At 40.4% G+C, this 26,469-nt stretch overlaps 1 protein-coding gene across 4 annotated transcripts in view; it reads right to left on the bottom strand.

The window, feature by feature from the left end:
* agmo (alkylglycerol monooxygenase) overlaps nt 1–26,469 on the bottom strand; it is a 367,119-nt gene that overhangs the window by 282,249 nt on the left and 58,401 nt on the right. For all 4 annotated transcript variants that reach the window (XM_043689828.1, XM_043689829.1, XM_043689826.1 and 1 more), the window contains one exon: nt 1,305–1,456. In XM_043689828.1, the coding sequence (XP_043545763.1) occupies nt 1,305–1,456 (152 nt within the window). The remainder of the gene's footprint in view (nt 1–1,304; nt 1,457–26,469) is intronic.

The raw sequence follows: 26,469 nt of genomic DNA, 5'->3' as shown, positions 1-26,469 counted from the left end.
GTATCCCAATGGTCTAGGTATCTGAAGCCCTACCTCCTGCACCAGCCTTGCAGCCACGTGTTAAGCTGCATTCACTGACTGTTCCTCACCTCACTATCTTGTGGCACCGGTAGCAAACCCGAGGTCACTACTTTACTCGTCCTGCTCTTCACCTTCCAACCTAACTCTCTGTAGCCACTTTTCAGATCCTCAATCCTTTTCCTGGCTATATCATTGGTGCCAATATGTACCACGATTTCTAGCTGCTCGCCCCCCCCCCCCACCCCCCCTTCAGAATCCTGTAAACCCAATCGGTGACATCCCGGACCCTGGCACCGGGGAGGCAGCATACCTTCCAGGAGTCCAGTTCCTGACCACAAAAATCTCCTGTCAATCCGTCTAACTATTGAGTCCCCTACCACAAGTGCTTTTCTATTCTCCCCCCTTCCCTTCTGAGCCACAGAGCCAGGTTCAGTGCCAGAGACCTTTGTAAACCAAATACACACCTAAACCTAGTCACAGATAGTAGCAACAAACTATCCCAACCATTGGTTGGTATTGATTGTTATCACAAAACATGTAACATCAATATAACATAATGTTCATGAAACATTGCAAATGCACATACAGATTTTAAAAACATTTTATTTAAAATCTTATATATAAACATAGTCAATTCAATATCATGATGCACAATTTCTTCATGTACTTTTTTGTCCAATATCATTTTGATCTATTTGGTTTATGTACTAGTAATGTCTCTATTTTAAAATTCCCATCACGAATTACAAATATTCTCCCCTAAAACATTCCAAAATCTCTGTGTTGCCCCATTCTGGTCTCTTGTGTATTCATGAATTTAATTCTTCCATGCCTTCAACTGCCAAACAAGAAAATCTAGAATTCCATCTCTTTTACATAGCTTCTTATAACTTACCCTTTTGGCAAATTGATTTTTTTGCCTGATTTAATATCTTTTTATTTGACTCCGTATAAAATGTTGTTTGATAACTCTCCTAGGAAGCACTATTTTACCATGTTAAAGGCATTATATAAATGCAAGGTTTGTTGAAACGTAATAACTGCTCCATCTAAAGGTACTGTTAACAATTTACAAGAAAATGCCAGCATAGTAGTCATGGCCTAATAAAGTTATTCTGAGATATAATAATCTATCATTATATCATACCATGAAATAACCATTCTTCACTCAGTCTTGCAGAAATAGTCTCAAATTTAAAAATGTCTTATGTGAAAGGCTAAAACTGCGATTATCTTGAATAACATTTAAACATCAGTAAAATGTTGTTTTAAAAATGTCCTACCATGAGACATTCGATGGAGCCAGTAGTAAGCAAAGTCAACTCCTAAAAATGCCAACCACCATGTCCAGGCAGAATCCCACGGGAGTTCAAACAGTCTAAAATTCTTCCAGATGTAAATGTAGCCAGTCAGCTCAATGCCTCGACCCAGTAGCCTACGCAAAAGAAATAAAGGTAAATTTGATACATTGTTACTCTTCTCCAAAACTAAAACTGCACACACATGTCAAAACTGAGCACTGCCTGCTGACCAGTGCATTTATCTAAAATAGCCAGAGCTAGAAATATTAAATACATTTCAGTCCTTGTCCTGTTTTCCAAAGGTTTTTAAAAATAAAAAAGAAACACCTGCATAGATAAAAGGACAGGAAGTTGCAAATGTTACATGGGCTGCAAGGAATTAAGTATTGCTAACCTATGATTTTCATCTTTTCCCTGCGGTTATTTTTATCCATTTGAGTCTCCCTTTTCTATATTTTGTTTTCTCAATTGCCCAACTAACTGAAAAGAATTATTAAACTCAATATGGAGTGTGCCTGAAGTAAAGTATAAGCTTTCTACAGCTGTTGGCAAAATTCTACTTCCGTAACAGTCTTATGCATCCTTTTATTAGCACCCTAATGACACTCTCGGTGTACCTATACTTCAAGGACTTCAGCAATGCAGGAAGGCAGCTTACCATAGCCCTCTGAAAGGCAATTAAAGATGAGTTAATAAGTGCTGTATCAGTCAGAGACACACACATGCCATAATTTTAAAAATGCCAGATTTTATTTAAAATTGGTGTGTTGCATTCCATGAAAATACGAGTTCATTGTCTACTGTTCAAGATCCCTCACTGATTGAATAAGAGTTTGTAAATATAGAAATATTTCATTTTAAACAAAGGGTGCTGCCAAATAATTCAAACTTCTCTTGTTCCCAAAAACTAAATTTAAAAAACCACGAGCATCCACAGTGCGTAACTCATTCATCTGACTTCATGGAATTTGTCATAGATAAATTTTGTTCCTTGGATTAATACATTTCATGGTTGTTTTAAATACAAGAATAATTATAGTTCAGCCTCAGACAATAATTAAACAAACTGAACTAAACTTAAACTAAGTCTTCTAATGGAAGTTAAATCCAAAAACTAGAATTGTCCATTTTATCTTCAAGAGATGATTATTTCATGTCTCATCTTGCAGCACTACAGCAAAGCATTATGCAGAATTCGCAAAAATAATGTTAAATATCACAGATATTTAAAATCTGAGATAAAAACAGAACGCAGCGCAACTTCAGCATGTCTAAAAGCATCTGTGGAGGTATACCTTGTCTTAACTTGCACCAGTCCTGTTCTTCCATCACTCCTGAGGCTGTTGACCTCTGTAGCTCTTGGCCAAACAATACCTCGATTTTGAAATTTTTATCTTTTATCTGTGCTCACCTAATTCTGGTCTCTTGAGCACCACTGATTTTAATTTCTCCACCTCGAGTGGCTACGTCCTCAGTTGCCTGGGCTTTAATCTCTGAAATCGGTTACCAGTCTCCCGCCACCTCTCTTTTCTCCTTTAAGACACCCATTAAAATCTACTCTTTGACCAAACCATTGGGCATTTTATCTAATGTCTCCTTTTGTGCCTTGATGTCACATTTTGTTTTATATTGTTATTGTGAGTGTCTTCAGGCACATCAAATTTTAAAAAATTGCAGAAACTCAACAAGGCTGGCAGCAGCTGCAGAGAGAGAAAACAGAGTTAATATTTTGGGTCGAGAATAACCCATGATACCTGACTGGATAGGAATGTTTATTGTTGAATGCCAAAATAGAGTCACTAAGAGTATATATAGACTAGTCCCAGCTCAGGACAAACAGTTCTGCAGACCCATCTTTGGATCTGTCTTATCTTTTCTGTTTCCTGACTGTGACTTATTCTCTCCAATGTTTTTAACAACCAACAACCACCAGTAAAACACCCATGCAAGGTCCACTTAATTTTTAAAAATCTATTTCTAATTAAGCTGCTCAACAATATTATTTCACATTTCTGGAAAATGGTGAAACTTGAACCCTGGCCTCCTAACTCAAAGGTAGGGACACTACCACTGCACCACAAGAGCCTTTCCATGTCTGCTTATTTTTCAAAACCTATTTTCTAACAAGCTGTTCAGCCATGTTATGACACACCTCTGGAGCAGGTGGGACCTGAATCTGGGCCTCAAAGGGTTCTGCTGGGAAGGCTATTACCAAGGAAACACCTACTCAATGAGTTCCACAAAGAGATTCATCAGTGATTCACCACGGTTCGAATAGGGTTCATCACATCCCTTCCGAATCCATGGGTTCATCTCGCTCCAGTGATAATGGGCCTCTGTGTTGCTTTGCCCATGACCCCATTTCTGTTGCTTCCAGGGTCAGTTTGGGGGTGGAGGACTGGCAAATGTTTCTTTAGCGATGACCAAAGAGCCACTGCAGGGAGGCCCTCCTCGGTGGCAACCTTTGACTGAGCTTCCACCACTTCTGACTCCTTTTCTGAGGCCTTGTAGTCCTCAGGTCTGGCTCTCGAGTTTTTAGTGGGCAGATGTCCCGTCCACAGGATGCCAATGGTGGTGTGTATGTCAAAGCAATTGTTTCTGTGGAGGATTGTGGCCAAAAGAGGTGGTCAACGTGCCTTTTTGCAGTCTTCTTCCCGGTTTCAACAATGTATGGTAACTCCCACAATCCATGGAGAGCCATCACTAAAGTTCCTTACATAGACGATATCTCCCAGATTAAAATCTCTGTCTGGTCTATGCCTATCGTGGCCTCTGTTTCAGGGGTTCATATTTTAATTCTTGCCAACTAGTTTTGGAAATTCAGGATAAGCCTAGTCCTAAGGAGTCAACCCATCAATAGTTCCAGCAGAGATACTCCCATCGTCATAAGCAGCAATGACATGTAATTGAAGAGGAAAAGTGCTAGCTCTGTTTCCAAAGACCCTGGAGTTTGCTTTCTCATGAGACTTTGAAAACATGGACCACTCAGCCAGGCAGAGGGTAGATAGTAGAATGCATTTTACTCTGTTTGTTTTCATGAAAGTCTGAAACGTAAAAGGATTGGACGAGTTTTTCTCTGTTGTTGTAAGAAGTAGTAGAGGTGCCAATCAGTGCAAATCGATTCATTTTGAATGAGTGCAAATAAGGATTTAGGACATCCTGCCCATATAAATGGCCCTGCAGAATCTGCATTGACTCACACTCAGGGTCTCCCAGCCATTCCCATGAGTACATTGAGGCTGCTGGTAGAGACTTCCTGGGAAGTTTTGCACCGTTTGACCAGATGTTCGATATCTGTGTATATTCCAGGCCACAGCTCCTTGCACACATTCATGTTTTAGAAATTCCTTGGTGGCCATTGTGCAATTTTTAAAGTATTGCTCACTGAATTGGATGTGGAACAACCACCCAGGCTGCTCATAAAATGATACATTCTGCTATGCTCAACTCCTGATACTTTGAGATATAGAGTTCCAACTCTTGCATAGGTCGTGCTTGTGGTCCACCATTTGGACAGATATGATATAACTTTGCCAACATGTGGATTCCTGGATTTGCTTGACAGATATGGTTGAGTGTCCGTGAAGTTCAAAGTCCTGATGACTTAATTAGCCTTCGGAGGTGACAGTAGGCTGGTGGGTAGCAGAGGCAGCTCAAGGCATCTGCATTGGCTATGTGTCTCCCTGAATGGTGTTCCAAGATATATTCATAGGCACCAAATAGCAGTGTGCAGCTTTGGATCAGAGTTGATGCAAAGGGAGGAATCGCCCTGTATTCCTTGAAGAGTCCCAGCAGAGGACTGTGATCAGTTACACTGCTGCAATATTGACCGTAGACATACTGGTGAAACTTTCCCACTGTGTAGACATGCTGGTGAAACTTTCCCACAACCTTCTTCCTTGATCTGGACATACTTCTTTTCTGCCACCGCCAGGGGTCATGATGCATACATAATTGGACATTCTGCTCCATCATCCCAATGCAGCAATAATACCGACTCCAACCCATAGGGAGGCATCGCAGAGATCATAATGAGTTAAAATACTTGTCAAGAGTAGTTTTTGTCTGATATTTCAAAGGCTTTCCCTTGGGACATTTGTCATGACTATTTATGATTTTATTTTGCAGGGCATAGAGGGATGTCAGCTGTATCGCCAGGTTGGGTATGAATTTCCCATAGTATACTATGAGACACAGAAAAGACTTCCACTCCATTGCATTCCTTGGAGTTGGAGCCCTGCATGTGACCTTCACTTTCTCTTTGACAGTGTAATTTGTCCTTATCAACCCTGTAGTTAAAGTATTTTACCTTGCTCCCCATCTATTTCCCTCATTACCAGGACAACAGCTGCAGAGAAATGCCTCAATACCCCACCTAAACTGTCCCAGTGGTCCTTTGCAGTAATTTCTGTACTTATACAGTCCTTTGTGAGTGATATGTAGTGACATATTTCTTGGAAGATGCCTCAAGCTCCAGTTGGAGGTAAGCACAGCTCATATCCAATTTAGAAAATATGTGAACCCCAGCCAGCTTTGCAAACAAGACTTCTCTGCATGTCATAGGGTATCTGTCCAAGCCAGAAGCTCTGCTAAAGCCAAAGAGTTGGACTGAGTTGTCAGGTTTTAAGAATGTAATTACTGGCATGGCCCATTCAGCAAATGGCACTGGGCACATGATGTCAAGTTCCTCCAGATGATCTACTTTAGCTTTTACTTTGGCACGTAGGGCACAGGTCGTACCTTGAAATATTTAGGTCAGGCTTCTGGATCTACATAGACCTTGGCTCTGGCACCTTTTATCTTCCCATGGCCCTTTGACAGTACATCAGGATAATTCCCAATGACTTCATACAAATCGCCAGTATCCACTTTAAAGATCAGTTGCCAATCTCAGCAAATTTTCTTTAGCCAGTCTCTTCCCAAAGTGCTGAGACTTGGCCCTTGTACTACCATTAAGAGCAGTCAGACTGTTTGTTGCTCATGTATAACTGGGGTTACAGTGGTCCCAAAAAGACACAAGGTCTCCCCCAGCGTGTGCAGCCAATCTAGCTTTTGTTTCTTGTAGAGTTAAAGGCAAAACACCCATCAGAGTTTCCTAAATGTTTTCTCCGCAACAACAGATACGGCAGCCCACATGTCTACCTCTATATCTATGGAGTGGTCATTTACCTAAAGTTTTATCTTAATTGGGGCCGCTTTGGGAGCAGAGATATAAGTTAACTGTATCAATTCCTCATTCTTGGACTGATTTATTTGCAAAGCCCTATATTGAGGTGGATTTGCCCTTTGACCTGGTCAGTACACATTTCAACTGTTGTTTTGGTAGCCTTATGTGGAGCAAACTCTATGACCACAAATATAGCATGGAGTTCTTGATCGTCACTTTATTGTGGAGAAACTTCACATACACTTCTGAAACCCTTGTGGTCGCCAACTCCAAATACCCTTTCTTGGCAATGAACAGGAGCCACGAGTGTTATCCACTGGAAACTTGACTCTGTAGTTTGGGGGATCCTAAAGTTGAGGACAGCACTGTCTATGAACTCCTGAAATTCCAAGCAACCTATTCCACATTTTTGCAGGGAAGGGCCAGTTCCATGACTTTCTTGGGATCCAGATCTGTTTCAGTCAATAGCTTCCTTTGGATCGCAATATTATTAATTCCACAAACTAAGCAATTCCTCAATATTTCCCGAAATGCTGATCCATGATCAGTGTTCCAACAATTTTGAAATGTCTCATCAAGAATGCAATAAATGGCTCTCCAGGAGGTCTGTTTGCCAAGTTAAACCTGCAACACTGCAGCCTAACCAATAGTTTGGGGTTGCAGTGGTCCACTACCATATTTATCAAATTATCAAAAGATTTTGACTCCAAGGTTGCCAAGTAGTTTAAACACTTAATGATGCATAAAGTAAGGGGCCCTATATGTGGTAAGGAGAATGACTTTTTGTTGGTGATTCTTTTCTATCTAACCCTTGTCGTCATTGCAATTACACAGAAAGCCTGACTGGCAAGGGACATCATTTATTGTTGAACATCAAAATAGAGCCGCTACTCTTGACGTTCACAGGCTCGTCACAGCCAGGAACAGAGAGTTCTTTAGTTTTTTTTATTTATCCAGAAGTATTATCACACACAACGTTTTGTTTTCCAATCACCAAGTCACCATGTTATTATTTTCATCTGTTAACCACCATCAATAAATGACCAGTGTTTCCAATTGAATCATTTACATGCAAAGACCATTATGGACAACATAAAGTGAGGGAAAGATAGGGCTGGGTCTGCTGTAGAACCTTTAATTCAATGTGGCCATGAGGCATAACACTTCAAACATTGTTAAAACCTTTCAAGTGAAAGTATCAGGACATCAGTAGAGAATGAACATTCTCGAAAAAAAGTCACAGTCTCTTTAAGCATATCAAACTTCAATCATTTTAATATTTCTTTCTCTAAACTCAATATAATTTTTCCTGAAATTTAATCCCAACAAGTAATTATCTTTGAAATATTTTTTTTTAAAAAAAGAGGGAAGAGAAAGAAAAGATTTGGAATGTTAGCCCAAAAAAAGACATAAATATCTAAGTACTATTGTCTACCAGCATGAAAATTGGCCTGGCGTCTGGATCTACATCTTTTTTGCTTCTATCTTATATCCAGAAGTGTTCTTACACACAACTGAATGTTTTTCTTCCCTCTCACCAATCACCATGACTTTTTTTCTTGTTTTAGATAGTAATCATCACAGCATTTAAAAGACATTTGGGCATACATGGACAAGAAGGGTTTAGAAGGATATGGGCCAAGTGCAGGAAAATGGGGTTAGTGTGAGTGGACATCTTGGTTAGCATCTTGCAAAAATACAATTACTGCTAGTTAAACAGGGAAAATGATAAATCAAGATAATCACCAAATCCAAATTAACCACAAATAAATGGGGTCTATGGTTTGATCGAAGGGCTTAAATCAGATCACAAATGATCATTTATCTTGGATATAGATTTAAATTACTGCTAAATGTAGAAAATATTATCCAATCTGATTTGTTTCAACGCACTGTAACCTTAAGACATCATGTAACCATCAATGACATTGAAACAAGATTAAGTTGAGCCTTGGCGTCACCTGTACAAAGAAGGATTTGAAACCTGAAGCCATTTTGATGAGAGAAATTCATAAATGCAATGGAAGAGACCTAGAATATCAGAACTTCATCCTCCATCATTTACACTCTACACATGTGGATCAGTATTCCAGACAAGAATTAATATATTCAACAACAAAACATGTGTGTTCTGTGGGTGTAATAATGGGATTGAGGGAGATGGGCCCAGTCAAGGGACATGTGTGGGTTTAGAGGTGCAAGATTCAGTCCAAATCTTCAACCTCAGTTGATCCATTCAAATATTCTATGTTCATTTTTCTCTGTATTATTATACTATTCGTAGTGATCCGCGTGTTGCTGCTCTTGTCTTCTGAGCTCCAAATGTAGTATTGTTGCTGTTCCTCCTCCTCTGAATATAAGCATTCTGTTGAAATTATACTCTGCGTTCTCTTCTATCTCAAAATTGTGCAAAATTGTGTTGGCTTCCTGAGGCTTTTTTCTCTTGTACAACCTTCAGACTTTAGTCAAAATTTGACATTTCCTAAAAACTACTTCCTGATTTATCCACTCCTTTCTTAATGTTATTCTTAGTGCTTTCTTATATCACATGTCTTGGTCCTTCATTTGATTTCTCAATTCAACTCATATGCAAGTGCACATTCAAAGCATATCAACCATGCCAGAATACTGATACTGTATTGGAGGTCACCAAGTGAAAAGATGGCTATCAGAGATCCTCAAACAGAAAGTGAAAATTCATTTACTTTTTTTTAAAGCAAGGGTATTCACAAAACTTTTAACAGCCCCATCATTGACAGTGATTTGCAGGCATTAATTTTAAATAGTCACTGAACTGAGAAGCAACAACGTCAAATTGAGACACAGAATCACATGATTTTATATGAACTTTCTTTTTATGTATGTTTTCTCTCTGAAACGAAAACCTATTTTTGAAATACAGGAATACTGCTGTGGTAATGTGTATTTTTACATCATAGCCTGGATAGTAAAGGTAACTATCTTTCTTTCATACGGCTGACCAGGAAGCTCTCCCAATCTTACTGCCTGCCATTGGCAAATATTGGAAGGATTTGGAAGTTAATAAACCACCTGTTGGGCTGCTTTATGAACATGTCATCCAGTCCTGAGGGGTAGAACTGAAGCCTATAGCTTTGGGCTTAACAAGGTCTTTTTCTTGGGGTGGGGGAGTCAAGAACTAGACGGTATAGGTTTAAGGTGAGAGGAGAAAGACTTAAAAGGGACCTAACGGGCAACTTCTTCATGCAGAGGATGGTGCGTGTGTGTGGAATGAGCTGTCAGAGGAATGCTGGTACAACTACAACATTTATAAGGCTTCTGGATGGGTATATGAATAAGAAGGATTTTGATACTGGCAAATGGGACAGGATTAGGTTAGGAAATCTGGTTGGCATGGACAAGTTGGACCAAAGGGTCTGTTTCCATACTGTACATCTCTTGGACTCTGTGACTCTATGACAGCATCACAAAACTTCCAAATAGCAAAAATACCGAACCAGATTTATGCATTGGATCCCGACTGAACAAATGGATTTTAATTTTGGTTCTGTGCACAGGACCTACCCTCTTCTACTTCTACTTTGTGGACGGCACGGTGGCACAGTGGTTAGCACTGCTGCCTCACAGCGCCAGAGACCCGGGTTCAATTCCCGCCTCAGGCGATTGACTGTGTGGAGTTTGCACGTTCTCCCCGTGTCTGCGTGGGTTTCCTCCGGGTGCTCCGGTTTCCTCCCACAGTCCAAAGATGTGCAGGTCAGGTGAATTGGCCATGCTAAATTGCCCGTAGTGTTAGGTGTAGGGGTACATGTAGGGGTATGGGTGGGTTGCGCTTCGGCAGGGCGGTGTGGATTTGTTGGGCCGAAGGGCCTGTTTCCACACTGTAAGTAGTCTAATCTAATCTAATCTAACCTTACTCAATATCTGATAAAGTCTTAAGTCCTATGTACTAAAAAAAAGTGAATTGGATTACAATTGACCTTACACATTACTATTGGGGAATAAGTTAAACTCAAAGTTGAAAACATCCAATATTTTATACATATCAGTCTTTGATCAGCAGCATGAGGTATTTTTTAAGTTCTGTTTGTTCTCTCCCTTGGTTTTATTAAGGCTTTTAATTAAGCATATTAAATATTAGTAACGATGGCTCCAATTGCTGGCTCATTCTTTGAGAGATTAAAAATTACGTGTATAGTGCAGTGGCTAGATTGCTTTGTAACACCAATATGCACATCAGTGCTACTTAACAGCAAGATAAAATGGCACCATAAATGGAAAGCTTTGTTGAACTTGGTCTTAACAGTAAATCAGCTGAGGACAGTCATGAAGCCATAAAACAGACTAAGAATCAGGCAGATGAATTGATTGATATTTGTTGCAGGTCGCCATGTTCATGTCTTGAGGACTATAGTAAACAGTCATAGAAAGGATCATAGGGTCACGTGTATGTGTGATATGATGGCTAAGGAAGCGATAGATGCAGAAGAGCTGAGAGAGTGGCAATGGATGTTGCAGGTTCCAGGGTTGAGATCTTTCATTAAGAACAGGCAAGGCAGTAAAACAGGGGGAAGTGTGGCCTTGTTAGTCAAGGATAGCATAACGCTGAAAGAACTTTTGACGAGGACTCATCTACTGAGGTAGTATAGGCTGAAGTTAGAAACAGGAGAGGAGAGGTCACACTGCTTGGAGTCTTTTATAGGTCTCCACAGAGTTCCAGGGAGGGGGAGGAGATGACTGGCAAAATGATTCTGGGTAGGAGTGAAAGGAACAGGGTGGTCATTATGGAGGATTTTAACTTCCCCAACATTGACTGGAAATGCTATAACTAGTATGTCGGATGGATCACTTTTTGTCCAATGTGTGCAGGAGGGTTTCCTGACAGTATGTCGAAGGGCCGACAAGAGGGGAGGCCATACTGGATCTGGTGCTTGGTAATGAACCAGGCCAGGTGTTTTATTTAGTGGTAGGTGAACACTTGAGAGAGTGACCATAATTCTGTTAAGTTTAGTTTAGCAATAGAGAGGGATAGGTACATGCCATAGGACAAGAGTTATTGATGGGGCAAGGGCAATTACAATGCGATTAGGCAAGACTTAGGATGCATAGAATGGGGTACCAAATGTAGGGGATGGGAACAATCGAAATGTGAAGCTGGTTTAAGGAACAAATATTGCATGTCCTTGATAGGTATGTCTCTATCAGGCAGGGATGAAGTGACAAGGTAAAGGAACCATGGTTTACTACAGAAATTGCATCTCTTGTTAAGCAGAAGAAGGAAGCTTACTTGACAACGAGACAAGATGGTTCAGATGAGGTGATGGAGAGTTACAGATTAGCTAAGAAGGATTTAAACAGAGAGAGTTAAGAAGAGCAAGGAGAGGACATGAACAGTCTTTAATAGGTAGAATAAAGGAGAACCCCAAGGCTTTCTACAAGCGTTGAGGGATAAAAGGATGACGAGGGTCGGAATAGGGCCAGTCAAAGACAGAAGTGGAAAGTTGTGTGCGGACCCTGTGGAGATTAGAGAGGTGCTAAACAAATATTTCTCATCAGTTTTCACTCAGGGAAAGGACAATATTGTAGAGGAGAAGAATGAGATACGAGATATTAGACTAGAAAGGATCGAGATTAGTAAGGAAGAGGTGTTATCAATTCTAGAAGGAGTGAATGTAGACAAGTCCCCTGGGACAGATGGGATTTATCCGAAGATTCTATGGGAAGCTAGGAAGGAGATGGCAGAGTCTTTGGTTTTGATCTTTGAGTCATCATTGACTACAGGTTTAGTATCAGAGGACTGAAGGATTGCAAAAGTCGTGCCCTTGTTCAAGAAGAACAGTAGAGGTGACCCAGGTAATTGTAGACCAGTGAGCCTTACGTCTGTTGTAGGAAAAGTTTTGGAAAGGATTATAAGAGATAGGATTTATAATCTTCTAGCAAGCAACAATTTGATTTCAGATAGTCAACATGGTTTCGTCAAAGGTCGGTCATGTCTCACAAACCTCATTGCGTTTTTTGAGAAGGTGACCAAGCACGTGGATGAGGGTAGGGCAGTTGACATGGTATACATGGACTTCAGTAAAGCCTTTGATAAGGTTCCACATGGTAGGCTGTTAGAGAAAATGCAGAGGCATAGGATTGAGGGTGATTTAGCAGCTTGGATTAGGAATTGGCTTTCTGAAAGAAGGCAGCGAGTGATGGTTGATGGAAAATATTCAGTCTGGAGTCCAGATACTACTGGTGTGCCACAAGGATCTGTTTTAGGACAACTGCTGTTTGTCATTTTTATAAATGACTTAGACGCAAGCACAGGTGGATGGATTAATAAATTTGCAGATGACACTAAAAAGTCAGTTGAGTAGTGGACAGTGTGAAAGAATGTTGCAGGTTGCAGGAGGACTTGGATAAACTGCAGGATTGGGCTGAGAGGTGGCAAATGGAGTTCAATGCAGCTAAATGTGAGGTGATTCACTTTGGGAAGAATAACAGGAAGGCAGAGTACTGGATCAATGGAAAGATTCTTGGTAGTGTGGATGTGCAGGGGGATTTTGGAGTCTTTGTACATAGATCCCTGAAAGTTGCCACCCGGGTAAATAGTGCTGTTAAGAAGGCATATGGTGTGTTCGGTTTTATTGGTAGAGGGATTGAGTTCCGGAGCTGTAATGTCATGTTGCAACTATACAAAAGGCTAGTGTGGCCGCGTTTGGAATATTGTGTACAGTTTTGGTCGCCCCATTACAGGAAGGATGTGGAAGCTTTGGAAAAGGTGCAGAGAAGATCTACCAGGATGTTGCCTGATCTGGAGGAAGGTCTTACGAGGAAAGGCTGAGACACTTGGGTCTGTTCTCATTGGAAAGAAGGCAGGCAGAATGATGATGGGATAGTGTAGGGGGATGAGCTTAGATTAGTTCAGAGGTCGGTGCAACATCAAGGGCCAAAGGGCCTGTTCTACGCTGTGTTGTTCTCTGTTCTATATTCCAATCCTCTGAGGAGGAAGCTGAAGACATTGAGCTGGAGGCACATCACCTCAAAGTCATAAAGCAGTACAAGTTTGGGCAAACAAACCAGATAGGACTAACAGACACCTGCCTCCAATAGATGTGAACTGAGGGAATTTAATTACTTATTGCCTGTAAATTTCTGTAAGAAGCAAACAAGCCCTGTTTAGTTCCAAAAGCAAATACCTTTTTTTGTCCTTTCTTTGCTTTTGCTATTGTTCAATAAAGATTAATATCAATAACTGCTTGAAGGCTTTCCAACATGAGATGATCCTACATTCAAGAATGAAAGGATGCTATGTGACAAAGGGCAATGGGGAAAGAGTGGTGGCTGTAATGATGGGTCACCTCTCTTAATACATGCTTGCTCAAAATTGCTAATACCTGTAGAAATATGATATTCTATTTTGTTACAGACCAGACCAACACGCCACCCCCCAAATATTCAGAAGATAGTCTCAACCCTTTTTTTTCTTATTTTAAAGGTAAGTGTAAGGTGTTGTGTTCCAGATGCAATTTGATTGATCAATCAACCGAATTTAAAGCAAAACACACTTTATTCTTCCACTATAGTTAAACTACAACAACAACAAAAAAGGTTGGAATTGAAATAACTTAACTATATTGGAAAATACCATTTAACTGTACCAACATAGTAACATCCCATAAACACACTCTTGGCAAAAGGCAAATTCAGAACACAGATGGTCTCACACGCAACTCCCATAGCAGGCAGAGAATCCCCAGCTATTGGCTGCAACCGAGACAGGGAAAGACAGTTTTCACTTCTTCAATCCCCCAACAGCAACCGCTGAAAGCTAAACTGAAGATCCTGGTCCTGTGGGAGATTGACCCTACCCATTCAGGTTGATTTGATTGTTCCAACTTTTTAAAAAAGACAATCCAAGACCTCAGAAGCTGTTTACTCTTCCAGTTCTGATAGACTGCTCAGTCTGCTTCAAAACTTCTCTCTAAAAAAAAACCGGGACAAAATAACCTCTTAAAGCCACAGCATCATCATAAATTTATAGTGAAGTGTCATCTTTGCTACCAATGTGGACTGAAGAGTCTTCCTGTCTTGTTTCTCTCCCACCACATGTACTGTAAAAGACTACTCAAGGTTGACAACGTTTACTCTGGCGCACAACAGCAGCGAACATTTCTGCAGCTGGTGAATATACAACAGTACAAGAATGGTGATAGGGGACATGGTTTATATGCAGTCAGGTCCATATCAGAGGAATAACTCACTGGTTCTTACAAGGGAAAGACCTCCTGTAGTCCTCATGAAACTCAATGTTTGGGAAAATCCACTCCTTGGGATTTGAGGGAACAAAAAAGAAGGGTAACCACATCATCAAGGAGGTGCATAAAAAAAAAATCTGCATCCAGATTAAAACAGTTCAAGGTTAAGGAATAAGGATTTTTTGTTGATAAATATTAAACCTGAGCAACAAAAGTGCTCAGAATAAGGTGAACAGAGACCGATAAAAAGGAATGGTTGTATCAAACCACCATTCTCTGGCCAGAGTCAATGTAGGACTCAAAGAGTCAGGATAATGTAATAATTCCAATGCAGCTAAATCTGAAGGAATTACCTGGCCAATGTTAAATTCAAATTGGCAACAATACTGCATCTGGTATCCTTCAAAAAAGTCCTTAAACGTTGGAAAGTTTAAAGTGTACTAACTTATTTAAACATAGTTATTCCTCAGGAAAAGGTAAAAGTTGAAAAACCCTACTGACTCCTGGGTAGCTATTAAACTGAACCCCTGACTCACCAGTGAATCATTCAATTACATCTCCCTCCAAGCTTTGACACCACCAGTCCTAACACCCCATAAACCCAACCACAATGGGCCAGACTATCTCCCAACCCAGCTTCATCAGACCAGACAAAACTGTGATCAAGATCCTCCTGACCGGATACTTGCAGGCCTTTCTCCAAGAACCAACACCATCAGATGAGATACCCTCCACTCTTCTCCATTTTTATGGTACCCTAATCTTTCAGCCACTTTCCCTCTACCACCTCCATACACACCCTAACCCCACACTTTCCCTATAGATATTTTTAATCAAACATTAGATGATCCTGCTCTGGAACAGGTGGGACTTGAACTCACAGAGGTAGGACCATTACCACTGCATCACAAAATCCCTCACACGTTTCTTAACACTTACCCTTTCACTGTCACTGCCAATGGACATTTCAATGGCAGAATACAGCAAATGACAGCTGCAAAAGAGAAGCATATGTTCAACAAAACTCTGCTGCTAGCTGGACCCATTGAGAATCAAGGTTATAGTTGTTGGGGGCCAATCATCTCAGACCCAGGACATCTCAGCAAATCATCTCAGAGAAGTGCCCTTCGGCTAACCATCCTCAGCTGCTTCATCAATTACCTTCCCTCCATCATAGGGTTAGAGTGGGATTTTCACTGATAATTGCACAATTTTTAACAGCATTTGCAACTTCTCAGATACTAGAACAGTTTACATCCATATGCAGCCACACCAGGCTTGGGTTGATGAGTGATAAGGAAAAGTCAAACACACAAGTGTCAATCAATGATCACCTTTAACAAGACAGAATTCAACTATTGCCCATGAAATTCAATGACATACCTATCATTGAATTATTCTTCTATCAACATCGTGATGAGTTAGCATTTAATAGAATCTAAACTGGACAGACCATATAAATACTATGGTTACAAGAGTAAATCAGAGTCTACGAATTCTGTGATGAGTAGTTCACCTACTGCCTTCCTACTGTCCTCCATTCACAAGGCCCAAGTTTGGACTGTGATGGAATACTCATTTTACCTGGATGAATGCAGCTTCAAAAACACACAAGAAGCTCTAAACCATTCAGGACAAAGCAGGCCTGTTGACTGACAATAATCAATAATCATAAATATTCACTTCTTTCACCACAAAAGCACAATGACAGCACAATACAATTTACAAGATCCGGTGCAGTGAACTCAAGGTTCTTTAAAAAGCACTTTAAACCCCATAACCTTAGAAGGACAAGAGTGGAAGAGTCAAGGGGTCATTACTATCTACAAGATCCCCTGGAAGAGTTTGGAATTGTATCATCATTCCTTCAAAATCCCTTTCTAACCACAATGTGGGTGAAACACACAAGCCAAGGACTGGAGCAGTTCAACAAAACAATTCAATATGATATTTTCAAGGGAAATCAGGAGTAGGCAATAAATCCAGGTCAAGCCAACAATGCCCACATCTCATGAATGAATGAATGAAAAAAAGGCTCATGGAAGACATACTGGGGGTTTGCACAAGGATGGTTTTATTAATGGTTAGAAGAAATATGGTATTGTTTGAACTGTAAAAGAAGTTTGGATTTATTCTATGTGGCAGCTTTTAATTCAGCAATGTGGCCAAAGGGATGTTGTGATGGACAAGGAAAGAGAAGACAAGATGCAGGACGAGCGGTAAATGGGAAATTGGGGTTGCATTAATGGTTACTGCAATCGATCAGGAAGGAACTGTCCACCTTACCTCTTCCTTCCCTCTTCATTAACTGTCGCTTGTGAATATGTTCAGTGATTGATCACCACTGAGGCCCAATGACAATGCTCGCCCACCTGGTTCAATGGAAAGGTGGTCTTGTTATAGAAGGTAACCTGCTATTAAAGTCTAAGCCTCATGAACATTAGTGTTCAATCACCTCAAAGAAGCTGATTGTTTTATTGTATGTCCTACAATCACTCCCTCCTGTGACCTGGAACTGTGTATTCATCTCCTTTGTCGTGTAGAGGAACATGTAGCTGTGGAGAAGTCTGCTGTTCTTTCTGGTCCCTTATTTTCATATTTTCCATGATCCCCTAGTTCCAAAAACAACTTCTGTAAAACCTCTCCACTCTATTCACATTCATTTCTCCCAAAATCCCTAAATTTACCCATTGCTAAAGGAAATGGATCTATCAAAAAGTCATTGCACTGAATCATTGCAGAGTCACTATGGGGTAGAGTATGGAGCATCAGGCAAACTCAAATAAAACTTTACAACACGAAGTTTGCAGTCACAGGCCTTTCTGACAGAAAAAAATGATAAAGGGCTGTCTGTTTGACATAGGAATCCCTGTTGAACCACATAAAATTATTACAGCCAATTCCAAATGTTGTGGGAACAAGGGCAGAATTAACATTGAAAAAGGTCATGAGTAATACTAAACTTTGACTGACTTGCATATCCAGTGTATCCTTCACATTGAAGACATTAGATTTGCATATAACACTTCAAGAAAACACAGCACAAAAACACAACAGCTTCCAAACAAGAACGATACCCCAGTTATTTCCTGTTGCTCTCTGATATGAAAATATGATACCTCTTCAATCTAAAGAAACTTTCATCAGGAAAATTGCTTTCAGTATGTGCCTACTTGGAGCATTTTAAAAGCACAGCTCAGTTTAGCAGCCAACCACCATTCTGATGCTTCAGACCCAATGGGCGATCAGCTAGTCCAGAAAGTGTAAATGTCTCACAATAAAGTAGAGATTACAAGCAGGTCATCTCATAGAATCTCTACAGCATGGAAGAAGCCCATTTGAGCCATTGAGCCTCTAAAGAGCATCCTACCCAGACCCAAACCCCAAACTTTTCCCTGTAACCCTGCATTTTTCATGACTAATTCACCCAGCTAGCACATCCCTGGACATGATGGGTAATTTAATATGGACAACGCACCTAAACTCGGGTAATGAACCTCTGTAAACATGGTTCATTTATGCATAAAATTTAAATCAAACAAGCTGATAACCATAATTGGGAAGTCTGCAGTAAAAACACCAAGCACTATTTCACAAAAGGCATCATGAAGTTAGGAAAACTGCTGGAGGCTTCAATTGAAGAATCTTCTGTAGTGACTGAAAAAGAACACAACATCCGATAACTGTGAAGTGTATAGCTGTAAAGTGTAATGTTATGATTCCAGTTGATAGGAATACAGAACATTCAGATTCCAGAGTGAAAAGTGGCTTGATTGACCATGATTTTTTCCTGTGCAAATTAGTAACTATGGTGGTCAGCCACTGAACATATTCACAAGAGTCAGCCAAGATACATTTAACAAAAGAACATCAAAGTTTATTACATACAAAAGATCTTTTATTTTAAAAATTGTATGTTGTAAGTGATATTTGAAGCGGTATTATTATAAATATCAAAAATAAAGTTTCAGCACTTCTGCACTCAAGAATAACTTTACAGATAGATACTCAAACCTCAGCGAAGGGTTACCCTTTACTACACGTCAAAATTCCTTGTTTAGCTGACAAGTTCTACTTAGTTTCTTTCCAGCAATGGTCTGTGTTGCTTCAATATTATTTAATTAGTCAATATCGCTTCCTGAGTTTCTTGAACAAATAGATGTCCACATCTATAGATGGGCGGCACGGTGGCACAGTGGTTAGCACTGCTGCCTCACAGCGCCTGAGACCCGGGTTCAATTCCCGCCTCAGGCGACTGGTGTGGAGTTTGCACGTTCTCCCTGTGTCTGCTTGGGTTTCCTCCGGGTGCTCCGGTTTCCTCCCACAGTCCAAAGATGTGCAGGTCAGGTGAATTGGTCATGCTAAATTGCCCATAGTGTTAGGTAAGGGGTATGGGTGGGTTGCGCTTCGGCCAGTCGGTGTGGACTTGTTGGGCCGAAGGGCCTGTTTCCACACTAATGTAAACTAAACTAAACTCGTATTTCTTAACAGATTCAATGAAACCTCTTCCATTTCTAGAGCTTTCTTATACTGAAACTAAACCACTCAAAACTTATTTTATTCTGTCCTTACTGTTCTGGAGTTTGCCAAACTCTGCAACTACCCTTACAGGTTTTCCTCCCTGAATGCCCTGTTTCTTTCTGGAAGAAATCTGCACACTAACAGACCTTCTGGGTGGTTCTCTCTTTCTAAGAGCAAACTGTTTTGGTCTCTGTCTCTGTGTCATCAGACACTTTGTTGATAGGGAACAGCCAAATTATTTTCTCTCTTCTGCTTTTTGGTTTCTGAAGTACTGCACAAAATTCTGCTCCTCAGGTAAACAGTAAAAGACAAAAGATGAAAAAGCTGTTGAATGACTTTCAAACCCAGCAGGTGGTGTGCCAAGTAGATAGACTTAATCCAAACCAGGTGATTTGTTAGTTCAAGGCTTCTTCTTTGTTCCCAAGTATTCATGGCCAGAAGTACTGGCATCAAATCAGTATTTGTCTTGACCACTGCATCCTACTGGCTGACTGTCAGCCTCAGGAGAATTAGCAGATTGGCAGAGAGTTCTGGAAGCTGAAGAGGAAACTGTTGACCTCAGAAAACACTGAGGAACTCAAATGGGATTTGTACATTCAGAGAACTATGAAACTCTCTTATATTCACAGACACACTAGTGACAAATCATCGATGCAAACATCAAAAAGTATATTTCTATATCACTCTCACCTGAACATCTCAACTCCGGAAATCATGCTGTTGTGATCCCAGTGATGGTACTACTAGACAAGTCAAATCTCAGAATGAAATATGATTTGATGGATTATAATTTTGTTTAGTTATTTAATGTAGTGTGCAGATTTTCATTAAGAAAAGAAGTGTAAAAGATGAAATTTAAACAAAACAAATTTATCTAAATATGAAATACACTTAACAGGATCTAAGTCACACAGAAAACAAAGTTTTCACATGCTTCCCAACACTATCTTTTACAGAGAGTATGTTTCTGGCCAGTGGTATGTCAGAGTCCATGAGAAAAAACATTATCAGCCTCACTGACAAGCAGAAGGGGGAAAGGGAGGTATTCAAACATTAATGGCTCTTTTCTTCTTAACATAGTCAACAAAATCTTGACCAAGGCCATCACTAGTTGGTGGAGTTGATGATCCACCCTGACCAGGTCTCTGTGCCTGGCAGGAAGATGTTTGATGGCTTCACACTGCTCAGGATTATGTAGGAAAGAATGGTAAATAATTCCTCATCCAAGCTAATGGGGCAGAAACCACTGACAGCATATCATTCACATGCATGACAGATGTGTTGTCTGCAATAAGTTTGGGTAGCGAATCCATATTTGGATCCAACTGAAATTGCACCACTGTTAATTATGATTAGCATTCGATTGATGGAAACCAAAACATTTTTACAAACTGACCTGAAATCGGACTAGCAGTCTTCTCTCTCCTGTCTAGCCTGTGTGCTATATCAGGATGAAGATGGGTACAAGAAAGTTGACAATACCAGGCAGCAGATCATCTTCTGCTCAATGCATTGTTGGTTCACAGATTAATAAGCATCTGGCCTTGTGTAAATTGTTGGGCCATCTTCTGTAGGAACTAGGAAACTTAAAAAGTTGAGAATATCGGTCAGAGGAAGAGGTATTTGCCAAACTGGATAATATAGAAAGTAGATATATGTGAGTAATGCTCCATTTCCACTCTGGATAAGGATCTGGTCATCGCTTGTAAGGCTCTCTCTCTGCTGTTGCATATGATGCAGACCTGGACCATATCATCCTCCTGAGAATGTATGAACATAAGAGTGGTGATCACTTGAGCCATCATCTGGTTGCTTTAAAGATTGAAAATGGATCACACCCCCAGAGTTAGAATCTTCAAACTTCTATATAACAGGGTAAGAAATGTCTCTAATGTCACTGATCCTAATGGCCTCCTTTGTGTGCAGCTGCATCAGGCTGTGTACAGACTTTGCTGTGCAAACACTGTGAGTCACTATATGCTGAGGTTCAATGTCTCCATTATTACAGTGGTTGGGTCTGATCATGTAGCTGCACCATGGTACGTTCAATTGGATAGTACCATACCATTTATCCCGAGGAAAGATCCATGCAGAAAAACAGCTCTGACCACAAATCTATTTAGGCCATGGTTTCCAAGCGATGGTCATGAGGCCTGGAGGGAAAAGGAAGAGGTTCTTGTTGGATTGGCCCCTCAGTAGCCATCAAAGTTATTTGGCAGAATGCATCAGAACAAGAACTTTCAAACAAGCACCACGATTCTCCTGCTCTTCAAATGCTGCCTGACTTGCTGGGCTTTTTCAGCACTACACTCCCGATTCTGATCTCCAGCATCTGCAGTCCTCATTTTCTCCTACCAGAATGTAGCTGGTTAGTGCTGAGCAAGATTATTCTTGTCAAGTCCTTTGTGGCTTTTAACCATAGCTGACTGCACACACAGTCCCAGTAGTAGAGTGGGGGAAAGAAGTCATTGACAACCTCCTCATGGAGTGGAAAGGGACGCAATGATTTTTGTCAAGGATCTTCCTGAGTAGCTGTGTAATACATGATTCTGTATTCTATAGGCAGCTCCCAACAACTGCTGCTGAGGACCATCAACTTGAATAATATTCTATCCAGCCAAAATACGCTGGTCATCCGGTATAAAGAGGTGTCACCAGAGGGTTTCAGACTGACACATTCCATGTCCAGGACTACATGTTGAGGAATACACAAAAGCATGGGACAGCCATCACAAAAGGATCAATGGGGAACGATCATTATCTAAGGTCCACACATCATAGCATGGTATAAACCACCTTCACTGAAGAGCCCTTATTTTTGGTTGAATAAAAATAAGTCAAACAAGTTTAATTTTATGAACCCTTAGAATATAACACATGAAATGGCCATGCTAATATGAACAATTTTTCTGCATTTTTCTTTCTTATCATATTAGGTTTTCACATTGGTTTATTTTAACTCCTGTATCTTCCCGGTTGAGACAGCCAGATTTCAAATACAAGGGTCTTTTGATAACATGGTTTCAATAAAATGAGGGAAACCAAAATCTTTAAAAACAAATCTCCCAGCTGCAAAGTAGAGTTAACCTGAAGCTGTTTTAATTTCACTTTTATATCCTGTCAGGTGCAAGGATTTAGCACAGACTTCCAATTTATTACCCAGCCAACCAGCTTCAAAACATTAGCACAGATGTTTTAAACAATTACCCTGCAAGGTAACTGGTAACTATAATGTAATAAAACATGATTGTGCTTAATTTACATGAAACAAATAGCTGAACTCTGTTCACAAACAGCAATAATAATAAAAAGGTCTGAAAAACTTGCTTCTCACATGTGTAGACCTCATTTCCTTGTCCACCCATTACTTACTAAGCAGAAGGCTCGTTTTCCTTTGCTCATAATACAGATTAAACCTGTACCATTATATTGATTCTTACACTGCCTGAAAAATGTTCTGCATAAAGTGCAGCATAAAACTAAGTGAGTCAAATTCCTTCTGTTGACAATTTTAATGAAACAGCCGAAGTACAAAATGAAAAATCCCAGCTTTTTCACTAAAGTTATTGACAGGCGGAATTTCAATCTATAGCAGCCTCCAAGATCTGCACTCAAAACAGTTTATTGGACCAGATGGACTTCACCTTCAGTGAGATCTCTTACTAATTACTAATTTAATGCAGATGTACAAATACTGGGCTGCATTTGTGTTTCAGGGAAAGAATGCTCTGGTTTCAAGACCATGACAAATTAAACTTGAATGCTTGCAAAGACATGCAGGCAACTCTGATCGAGAGACAAAACAACCTCACATACTGAACAAAATGCTGCAGATGCTGGAAATCTGAAACAAACACTACAATGCTGGAGAAGCTCAGCAGGTCTGCCAGCATCCACAGAGAGAGAGAAACAGAGTTATTGCTTCGAATCTGGTAAGACTCTTCTCCTTTTTTGAGCCATACCAGACTCAAAATGTTCTCTCTGTTCCCCCCCCCCCCCCCCGAGATGCTGCCAGACCTGCTGAGTTTCTCCAGCACTCTGTGTTACTTACACGATATACCATGCTGTAATAATGTAAAATAAATGTTCTTTTTATTTTTACGTTTTTAAAAACTGTGGACTCAAGGAGAAAGAACTGTTTTTTTTTAAAAAGAACACAGGGATTTACAAGGATTTCACGGCAAGAATTTACTTGTTATTATGAACTTTGTTTTTTATTGCATTCCTGCAATGTGCAATCAGGCCCAGAGACCAAGGAGTTGTTTACAAGTGAGGTTGATTGAGCTAACTGAGCAGATTGCAACTAGAAACAAGTTACAGAGAAAGAAAGACAGAGAGAAAGACACAGAGGGGTGTGGTGTTGCCCTTCCCAGCAAAAGCTGTCTGTTCTCTGCAGTAACACTCAGTTTAACCCTGAAGAAAACCAGTTACCTTTCCTGCAGCTGTTGCTGCGAGCTATGACTTTTAAATTGATAAATTAGGGACGTTTTCAAAGTGAAAATTCCACTCTTTAAACACAGACAAGCAGAAACTTCCAAAGAAAGACAACTGAACAACTAAGGGCCTGACTAGCCAAAGTAGAATCAAGTCAATAACAGAATCGGGATGCAAAGACCACTGAACTGTCGTTCCAATCTTTTCCATCTACTTCAATGATGTATTTTCATGATTTCTTTGTGTGGGTGGGAGTTCATATGGGGATTAGGGTTTTAGTTGGTAGTGTTACAATGGTTTAAAGTTTATATGGTTTACTTGCAGCAACAGTCTAATTATTATGAGGAATAATTATTCTGTTTGGTACAGAAACATGATCCATGTTTTCCATCAAACCTCGTCTAAAAGTAAGGTAAATTGGGGTACTGTGTGTACTTTCGAAAATAAACTTTAACATTCGGTCTGACTCAGTGGGGCTTGATTTATGACACTCTACCCCCCAAGTGGGCTGTAACATGAACAAGGACACATCTTCCTACACAGCATGGGGAAATATTACCTCCTACTCACCCAGTTCAAATTGATCATCAATACATGTGTGGACCTAATAATCTACAGGGTTGATCACACAGGAGCAGAAAACATGGTAAGAACAGAACAAACTACTCCTGCTTTGGATTACCATAGAACAGAGAATAAACTTTGCAAAAAATATGTACTTCAACAGCCACACTACCTAAGTGGATATATTCACCACAAGAATGGAGGTGTGGAAACCTGCAAGATCCCATGTTCAGTCCCTAACATGCACTGATTTGTCAAAGTCTTGGTCATGACAATGAGGGACAGGACTGCAATTGACATTAGAATCTCCAAGATACGAAGTACAATGCATTCAGGAAATGTTCCTGTTTGACCCTCCACTGTCTGTACTGCAAAGTGCATTCATGTTAATGACTCGAGAGGATTTGTTCAAACGCTGAAATCATTTTCAAGGTTAAAAATTCTCCCATGAACTATATAGGAGGGGTGGCCCCCTTGGGTGAAGCCCTGGGAAACTGCTTGTTGGACTGTATCTGAGCATGACTCACTATTTTTTTCATAATAGTTAAGGAGAAAAGGAAATAAAATTGTCAGGGGGCGGGATATTGGAGAAACTCTCACCCATCTGGGTGAATTGGATCTGAGCAGTAAAGAGAAAATGCATTTAGTGTGTCACAAACATGAAATGCAGTTCAAAAGGGACAAAGACATAAGCCAGGTAATCACAGATTGGTTAATTTTACATTAATTCTCAATGACCAAAGGCTACATAATAAATTGTCAAGAACTTAGCAGCTAATCAATACCAATGTGGATTGTTGAACAAGAAACGTTTGACCTACTCTTTTGAAATAAATAACAAGGTAGAAAAGGAAATACAAGTGAATTTGTTTTCTTTTAATTACTTTTTTAAAAAGTATTATAAAAGATAGCATGTTATAAATTTACGGTAAAGATTGTGTCTAAGGGAACTAAGGGAAATGTGGCCCTCAGATAGACAGATAGTCAGGAAGCAGAAAGAAATAGGGAAGCGTAAAACAACATTTCTCAGACTGAAAAGACAGCAAGTATGGTGATAAGGTGACTTCAGTTTAATATATACATATATGACCTGAAGTGAACAATAGATAGAAGAATATTGAAATTGGGCGGTCCGGTAGCTCAGTGATTAACATTGCTGCCTCATAACACCAGGCACCCGGGTTCAATTCCCACCTTGGGTGACTGTCTGTGTGGAATTTGCACATTCTCTCCATGTCTGTGTGGATTTCCCCCCACAATCCAAAGATGTGCAGGTCAGGTAAATTGGCCATGCTAAATTGCCCATAATGTTACGCACATTAGTCAGGGGTAAACGTAGGGGAATGGTTCTGGGTCGGTTACTCTTCGGAGGGTTGGTGTGGACTTGTTGGACCAAAGAGCCTGTTTCCATACTGTAAGGAATCTAATCTTATTACGAAGAAATTGAGGGATCTGGAGAAATGTGTCAGCAATTAACAAAAAACACAAACAGTCAAAATAGTGATCCATGTCTCAAATGTGCCAAATATTTTAGTGTTTTCCTTCCTTTACCCTTATCCTGGACTTGCAGACGGAAAAAAAAGCTCTATTTTCTAGACTGTAATTACCAGAGAAAGTTCTTACTTCTGGCTTTCTGATACCCTCTCTTCTGAAGGTGCTTTTTTGGTGTTGTGTTAAGATAATATGAGTGGCAGCAGAGTAGTTCACATCACAGATAGACTCACCTCAAATCCACATGTGCACACTCCCCAGAAGAATTTCAGAGAATGTGTACATAGGTGGGAATGCAATCTGATCTTTCATCTTCCCAGTCCAGAAGAGGAGGCCGAGTACCCATCAAGAATGTCAATGCTGAGACCCGTGTAGTACTTACTTAGAGTCCTTCCACCTATCGCAACCTTGACCTCCTTCCACCTATCGCAACCTTGACCTCCTTCCACCTATCGCATTTCCAACGACCTTGACCTCCTATCACCTATCGCATTTCCAACGACCTTGACCTCCATTCACCTATCGCATTTCCAACGCCCCTCCCCCAAGTCCCTCCTCCCCACCTTTTATCTTAGCCTGCTGGAAACCTCATCACCTCAGGGGATCTCCCATCCACCGCCACCAACCTCATAGTCCCACAACCCCACACCGCCCGTTTCTACCTCCTGCCCAAAATCCAGAAACCTGACTGCCCCGGCCGACCCATTGTCTCAGCCTGCTCCTGCCCCACCGAACTCATCTCTGCATACCT

The sequence above is a fragment of the Chiloscyllium plagiosum genome, chromosome 5 (assembly GCF_004010195.1).
Source record: "Chiloscyllium plagiosum isolate BGI_BamShark_2017 chromosome 5, ASM401019v2, whole genome shotgun sequence".
Lineage (NCBI taxonomy): Eukaryota > Metazoa > Chordata > Chondrichthyes > Orectolobiformes > Hemiscylliidae > Chiloscyllium > Chiloscyllium plagiosum.
The sequence above is the reverse complement of the archived record's forward strand: the minus strand, read 5'-3'. Positions and strand labels throughout refer to the sequence as shown.